At 49.5% G+C, this 8338-nt stretch overlaps 1 protein-coding gene across 4 annotated transcripts in view; it reads right to left on the bottom strand.

Moving 5' to 3' along the window:
- Positions 1–8338, bottom strand: part of PECAM1 (platelet and endothelial cell adhesion molecule 1) — an 85514-nt gene that overhangs the window by 7011 nt on the left and 70165 nt on the right. For all 4 annotated transcript variants that reach the window (XM_006146787.3, XM_027771172.1, XM_014587176.2 and 1 more), the window contains one exon: positions 81–103. In XM_006146787.3, coding sequence (XP_006146849.1) covers positions 81–103 — 23 coding nt within the window. The remainder of the gene's footprint in view (positions 1–80; positions 104–8338) is intronic.

Here is an 8338-nt window from a genome sequence, read left to right as displayed (position 1 = left end):
CCCCTGGGAGACCTGGTACTATCTCACTGTTACGGTAGGGTACTTTTCTAATTAATGCATGCATCAAAATGTGTACTTACAGAATATCTGTTTTCCACGAAATCTGCAAAACAAAGGAAAACATGGTGGTGAGCAGTGCCAAGAACAGGGTCCCCTTCCCACCCACATCAGGGGCTGGGACAGGTCCAGCAAAGAGGAGGGGCCAGCAAAGGGAAAGAACCTGTGGGCTTCTGAGAGTCCTGCGGGCCCTCTAGAGCCACGTGACAAGCACACGAAGTACTGGCACCTCACTTGACATTTTAAACCTTGTTTTTTTTTTTTAGTAGAAAATTACAGAAAGTAGAAATTAGGAGACAAACATGATCTCTAGGTCTCTTGTGGAAGTTTCCAAACCCTGCTGACATTCTTCTCTTCCCATTGTTTTCTACTATTAACACAAGTAGGTCTTGTTTTTTTTTAAAGTTATAATTACATAATATACGACATTTAATACTGGATCCTTTTCATATAACATGATCTTATAAGCACTTTCCAATAAAGAAGAACTTTAAGCTTATTTATTTATTTATTTATTTTAGTTTTTGCTATAGGGCATATGCGCTCACCAGAGAGAGATGAAGGGGCGATGGCCACACCGCAATCCCTTCTTTTCTATTCTCCTCTTGGGATTCTGGCACACACATGTACCTGGTGTGTTTTTCCAGTGGCCGAGTCGAGACTCGAACTGCAAAGTTGGCTAAGTGGATCTAACTGCCCTAGCCATGGCATGGCTGGCTGACACCACGTGTATTTCTTTTTTCTTTTTCTTTTTATTGGAGTATTTTTTTTGCTATAAGGCACGTGCGCTCGCCAGACAGACAGAGAGAGACAGAGAGACAGAAAGCGAGAAATCACATCCACCTCCGGGGATGGCCACACCGCAATCCCTTCTCCTCCATTCTCCTCTCGGGATCTTGGGCACGCACGCACACACGCCCAGCGTGAGTTTTAAGCCACCGGGTCCGGGACGCGAACCACGGTCGACTACGTGGAAGTCCAGCGACACAGCCATTATGCTAACTGCTGGTTCCCCAAGTGTATTTTTTTTTACTCATGATAGAGAGTGCTTGTGTCCATACTCGTGCATGGAAGAGAAGATGAGGAGCACCCCACAGGGGCTCGTCACCCTGTGATCCCCTTTCTTCAGCCCTCCAGTTCGTCAGACTCTTGGGCACCCACATATGTGCCTCTGGTATGCTTTCAGGCCGACCAGGGATCTGAACCCAGTCAGCTGTGTGGCTTCCAGCCCTGCAGTCTATGCTGCGAAATGCACTGCCAGGCTGCAGCTACCAGGTTCTGGTGACTTCTTAAAACATATTTGTTAAGGGGACCAGCAGTTAGCGTAATGGCTATGTCACTGGACTCCCATGGAGTCGACCGTGGTTCAAGTCCGGGACCCAGTGGCTTAAATTCACGCCAGGCACATGTGCGTGCGTGCCCAAGATCCCGAGAGGAGAATGGAGGAGAAAGGATTGTGGCATGGCCATCCCCCCTGGGGGGTGATTTCTCGCTTTCTATCTCTCTGTCTGGCGAGCACACGTGCCCTATAGCAAAAACCTCTTTAAAAAAAATTTTGTTAAGGTACATGCAAAATAATTGTTAAATGGATTGTAGCTGTTTACTTAGCTAGTTCCTTACTTAAAAAAATTTAGGTTCTTTCCAAGTTTTCACTGTTTTAAGTAATGCTGTCTGTATCCGCTTTGGGAATGCGTCTATTTCCATATTTCATACTGTTCTGTCGGTCCTTTCCCAGGAATGGGATCGAGCAGGCAGTATAAACATTGCCATACTCTTGGCCTATCAGGCTAAACTGTCTGAAGGGCAGGGCTGCCACTTCCTTCCCCTGGGGAGGTCATCTCAGTGGTCTGGGAGCCTCTCCCCACCCCCACCATCATCTTGCCAGAGGGCACGTGGGGACTGGCTGCCCCCCAGGCTGCAGTTGTGGAATGGCCCTGGCCAAGTGTCAGGAAGAGGAGGGTGAGAAAGCGCTAAGAGGGAGCTCTGTGATGAGGGTGGGTGGTCCCTGCTGACAAGTCAGAGATGGTTTCTGATAATGGGAGAGGCAAGAGGGTCAGGTTTCACTTGTCACTTCGGAAAGGCCCAGGCTCTATCAATACTAGGGTTCCGCGTGGTCAGTGGCTCGCATGTTGGAGTACAGTCCTCTAGACCCCACTGCAGACACAGACTTGAACACAAAGGAGTCAGAGAGACCTCCTCTGTTGCTTGGGAGGAGCCCTGAGAAGTGACCTATGCCTTGGGGTGGTCACTGACCTTGAAGATGGTGAAGGTAATGGTGGGAGGTAATGATCCCTCACCAAGTCCTCAGTCTTACGCAAGGGAGTACTCCAAAGGGCCTAGCTCCCAAGCTCAACCCCAGTCCCCTCCAGACTTGGGTATCTCAGGCCTGTTTGTCATAGTGGGAGTCACAGTCCTTCTGTTTCTCTAATTTAAAAATATACAATTTCCGGGACCAGCAGGTGGCATGGTGGTTAAGGCGCTGGACACTCCCACATGGCCAACTATGGTTCAAGTCCTGGACCTGGTGGTTTGCTTACTCACTTTCTCTCTCTCTCTCTCTCTCTCTCTCATCAAATGAAAATAAAATGGATAAATAAAATTAAATAAATAATTCTTTAAAAAAAAACAATTTCTGTGAGTCCTCCTTTTCCCAAAGCCCTGTCTTATCATGGCTCCACTGGGCCACCCCTCCAGAGAGAATAGGGCCAGAAGTTGCTCTGGACCTCTCTTCTGTGCTGACTGGACCAGGGGCAGGTGACAACAGCCAAATGGATGAATCAGTCCAGCCATGAAGTCGAGCTCCGTGTCAGCTTGCACACAAGGAGTGAGGTCATGGGCAGCCACCAACCCAAATTCGACCTGGGAGGACCCTAAGGATCTCGTGCTCCCTGCTCTCCATGGCCCTGAAGGCTCTGGGACTGACATGAGAGGGAGAGTCTCATGTCTCCATTAGCCAAAGCAATCAGAATGCAAAGTGCTAAAGATCTGAAAATGGTGACCATGCTGAATACCATGTCTGGGCATGCCTGCAGTGTCTCTCTCTTTTTGGTAATAAAGCATGAAAAAGTAGAATTTGGAGTGTAGGATCTTTTTTATTTTTCCCCAGAGTACTTTTCCACCACCTTGCAAGCTGCAGTAGGAAATGTCACCCTACATTGGAGGGCAGGGCTGGCAGTGCCTGCTGGCCTGGCTAGGTCTGAGCCTGTGGGGTGGGTGGGGACTGACCTTCAGATGCTCCTCTCTCCCTCCCAGAGGGGACTAGGCACAGAGGCCTCCTTTTCTTTGGTTCTTTCCTGATGGCCACTTTCTGTCACACCTCCTCTCAGCTCAGCCGTTGCTGGTATTCTGGGAGGAAGGGGCTGGGGCGAGGACCTAGGGTTTCTGCTCCCTTAAGAAGCATCCTAGAAGTCTGAATCCCAGGTGTCGAGAAAGCAGAAGGTAGAAAACTGAATGAGCAGATACCCAGACGGGTGGTGGGCCCCCCTCACTCAACACATGTGGCACGTGCGTGAGCAGGACTCAGCTTCCCTTCCGGGGCCAGAGGTATCTGGTTGGAAGTACCCAGGTCCCCTCCCAGGTGAGCACAGAGGAAGCCGGAGCTGGCATCCAGAAAGGCAAGCCAGCAATCCCGCGGGAGGCCCAGGAGATGAGTGAATTCCTCTAGGCAACCATTTCGACACTGGCCCTCTCAACAATTTGGACTGGATAAATCTTTGTGGTGGTGGCCCTGCTCTGCACTCCCCCCAAGGTATGACAAAAACATCTCCAGACATTTCCACGTCTCCTGCACCAAGATGCACGGCTCCAAGTTGTGAAGGTCTCATCCCGGGGCTGGGCTCCTGCATAGGGATTGACTTGGCTGCATTACTAATTGCATTAAACCATTCTCCTGCTTTCAAATCCAGCATACAAATGTATTCAGTGATTTTGCTTCAGACGATCTGCATGCTATTTTTTTTTTTTTTAAGAGAAATACAGGGCACGTGCGCTCACCGGAGAAACAGGGAAACAGAAAGCAAGAAATTACACCCCAGGGCTGGTGGCCATGCTGTGATCCCTTCTCCTCCATTCTCCTCTCTGGATCTTGGGCACACATGCACACATGCACACATGCCCTGTGTGAGTTTTAAGCCACCGTGTCTAGGACTCCAACCACAGTCAGCTACGTGGGAGTCCAGCGATGTAACCATTATGCGACCTGCTGGTCCCCAGCATGCCACTTTAAAGAGCACTTTCAGAATCCACTGGAGCACTGTAAAACTTCCAGCACCAGATCTGAATAAAGATGAAAACGTCCCGAGCTAGTGAGAAATTGCAGCTGACACAAGGCTCAGCTAGGCAGAGTGAGGTTGCTGAGAAAGACATGGAAACAGCCATTGCCTAATTAACCACGTGCTCGTACAGAGGCTCCCTGCCCAGCTAGCGGTCCTGTCTGTCAGTTCTAGTCTAGAAGAGCATCAGCGGAAAGGAAAATGGACCCTTTCCTCACATTAGTCAGGACCAGCTACAGATGAAGAGGTGAGAAAGCTGATGACATACGGAAGACAAGGGGTTCGGGAGGGCTTTTGACACCAGGTGAAAATGCAGAGCACCAAAGCATGCACAGACCCTTGGGGGAGAGGAGAAGCCTCAGTCTGAATCAAGAGAACTCAGGTCCTGAGTAACAGATTATCCTGCATAAAGTCCGAGCCTAAAGGAGATGAGGAAATGGGTTCTAGGTAAATATTAGAAAGGTTTCAAATTGCAACCTGGATTACTTTCTTTAAAAACGTTTTTTTTTCCCAATGCCAGAGGGAGTACACATGAGGGAGTAAGGGAGAGAGAGAAAGTACCCCAACAGGGCCTAGTCACGCTGCAGTCCCCTTTATCCACTCTTCTGTCCCACGGGCGCGCTCTGGGCACACACTGGGTGTGTTTTTCCAGCCGCTGGGCCCTGATTGGCCATGTGGGATCTGGCTTCCCCGCAGTGTGTATGTGTCATGCTACAAGGGCTGGCCCTGAACCCTCCCTTCTTAACACCTACATTATGGCTTAGCAAGAGATTAAAAAAAGACAGATTTTCCCATTTCTGGTAAACAAAATCATAAACCATAACTAGAGCTACTATAGCTGGTTGGGATTTGCAAATCCTAACTTTAGGCAAATAATTGAAAAAAGGTGTGACCGGCCAGTGGCATGGTGGTTAAGGTGCTAGACTCCCCACATGGCTGACTGCAGTTCAAGTCCTGGACTTGGCAACTTGAAACTCATGCTGGGCACATGTGCATGCATGCCCAAAATCCTGAGAGGAAACTGGAGGAAAAGGGATTGCAGAGTGGTCATCCTCCCTGGAGGTGACTTCTCATTTTCCCTTTCTCCTTTCTCCAGAGAGTATGCATGCCCTATGGCAAAAGTCTAAATAATAATAAGCATTTTAAAGGGAAAATAACTTCAGAAAAATCCTTACATGCTGGGCCAGCCCCATGGCCTTAGTGGTGAGGAGAGGCCGGTACAACATGGCTGCCTACACGGTTCAAGTCCTGGACTCGATGGCTTGAAAAACACACTCTGTGTGCATGTGTTTGTGTGTGTATACAAGTGTGTGTGCACGTGCCCCAAATCCTGACAGGATGAAGAAATGAAGGGATTTCAGTGTGACCACGCCCCATTGGAGGGTGTTTTCTCCCTCTCCCTCTCTGTCACTCTCTGGCAGCCCAAGTGCCCTCTGGCAAATTAAAAACAAACAGAATCTCAAGTGCTAAACTTGTAAATCTTTGCAAATCTTTCTCCATTCCCTAGGACTCTGAAGGCTGCTCAGTGGCAAAATCTCAGCCTGTTCTGGCTAGATCCAGTTTCTCTTCTCCGTGGGCCTCTATTCATTTCCTGTCTTCCTTATATACCTTTTCTAGTTCTGAAAACTCCTCTCTCCCCAACAGAAGAAGCATGTGTTGTTGTAACTAATCATGTATTAGTTGAAATGGGAAAAAGCTAGAAGATCAAGAGGTTTCCTTGCCTTAGGCTAAGAGTTAATCTCAATAAACAAGTGCTCCTCTGGAATAGAAGAGCAAACTTCAACAACCTTGGCCATGGCCTGGAGGGAGGGAGGGAGAGACCTGTCCCTCCCCCACCTTGCAGACCCCCCACTACTCCAGCCTTTATCCACCTGAGAGCTCCCCCCACACACACTAATGCAGGACACTGAGGAGCTCATTCTGCAGAAGCTCCACCCGGATCAAAGCATTTTATTGAGCAACAATGAGGAAACTAATGCTCGAGGAGAAATTATGGTGGGGGCCCAGTCACGTAGCCCAGTAAGACCTGTACTGAGGCCAGGACCCAGGTCTCTATTTATTACTAAATCAGTGCTCCATTAGGATCCCAGGACAAAGAGCCAGTCAGCCTGAACTCCAGCCAGCAGGAAGGCGGCACAGACGCTGCAGCCAGGCCCCTGAGGTCTAGGACTTGGTTTAGATTTGAAAGGAGGACTCAGGTGTAGGAGCAAATTCCTATGACGTCTTCGAGTCGAGGGAGAAGGTGGGTTGGATGAAGGATTAGAATTGACTCTGAGGGACTCTGGGCTGACTCTTGGAAAGGCCTGATTCCCTGTCCACCCCAGTGTGTTCAGGTGGCTGGGTCTGGACTGACCAAGGTAGAGACCAATGACCCTTCCCTCCAAATGCCAGACCATTGACTATTTCTGAACGTTGTGACTGGAAAGGAATTTAAGACCATCAGTTCAGCTACCTCCTCCAAAAAAGGGCAAGCTTAGTCAAATTCACAGAAAGCAGGATGGTAGTTGCCAGGGCAGGGGGAAGAGGGGCAAAAAGGGTTACTGCTTAATAGTTTTGGTTTTAGAAGACGGACAGCGCTCTGGAGATGGATGTGGAGATGGGTGTAAATAGTGCGAATGTACTTAATGCCACCAAACTGCTCACTTAAAAACAGCTCAGAGTGCTATGTAGAATTTTAGAACAATTCTGAAAAATAAAAGGAAAAAACTCAAGCTTAGAGCCAAAAGTCAGGATTACAAAGAATGCCTCCCGTGGCCGCGAGCTCCACCACGGAGACTCCTGCCTCCTCGGCCAGCTCCCAGCACTCTCTCCAGGGCCTGGTTCAGGCCTGCCCAATGCCCTTTTGCTTATCTAGGGGAGCGGTTTTCCTTTGTATCACTCAGGGGAAAAAGGGGCCTTTGAGAGCCAGAACTACACCCTGTGAGCCATTTCCTAAAATAGCTAGCCCTGAAGGGCCGCTGGCTGGAAGACAGTGGGGAGGGTTAGCCAAGGCTGTGTTTTACCCACTGGCCTGTCCATAGGCCCACCCCCCACTGGGCCCTTGGTCTCACTGGGGTCACCCCCACGCCACCACACACATAGACAACAGTGTTTCTGGGTTTTCCTGCTAGCCAGCCCTGAACAATCCCTCTAGGATTTGGGAGGCAGACAGACTCTTCTCTCTTTCTTTCTTTCTTTTTTTTTTTTCTTTCTTATTCCCCCTCCCAGAGATTTTTGCTATAGGGCATGTGTGCTCACCAGAGACAGAAAATGAGAAATCACCCCCCAGGGGGAATGGCCACATCACGATCCCTTCTCCTCCATTTTCCTGCAGGGATTTTGGGCACACCTGCACATGCCCGCCTTGAGTTTCAAGGCCCTGGGTCCAGGACTTAAACCATGTCTGTGACATGGGAGTCCAGTGACATAACCACCACGCCACCTGCTGGCCCCAAGACCTTCTCTTTCTAACAAGAAGGAGAATTGTAGCATGGCCGAATCAGAAGGACTCTCGGGACATCTAGATGGTTCTCAGAGTGTGGTCCCTGGGCCGGCAGCAACAGTAACACAAGGGAACTTGTCAGAGATGCAGACTCTCAGCTCTACTTCAGACCTGCTGGTGAGAAATTCACAGGCGGTAGTGGAGTGATGCCAAAGAACCTGAGTCTTAGCAAACTTTGAGACCCACTGGTCTACCCATCACCCTCATTTCAGAGGGTGACAGAGGCCATGAGAGGTTCCACCACTTGGCCGGGGTCACTCAGACCACACCAAGATGCTATTCTTAATTTCAACAGTAGAGAGTTGGATTTTCCAGCTAAGTTGATGGCAATGTGGAAACCGAACCAAGAACGATGGGAAGTGGAGAAGTATGAAGTCAGCTGGTTTGGGAATACACAGAGGGACTGGGGAGGCTTGAAGAGCTCCACGCCACAGCCAGGCTATGGGGTCAGCCCTGCTCCACCACTGTCCATGGGGCAAGACAAATCACTGACCCTTTAGGCCCCTTTCCTCACCTGTGGAGCAGGAAT

Source organism: Tupaia chinensis, unplaced genomic scaffold (assembly GCF_000334495.1).
Source record: "Tupaia chinensis unplaced genomic scaffold, TupChi_1.0 Scaffold000187_1, whole genome shotgun sequence".
Classification (NCBI taxonomy): Eukaryota; Metazoa; Chordata; class Mammalia; order Scandentia; family Tupaiidae; genus Tupaia; species Tupaia belangeri.
Note: the sequence above shows the minus strand (reverse complement) of the source record. Positions and strands in the feature narration are given on the sequence as shown.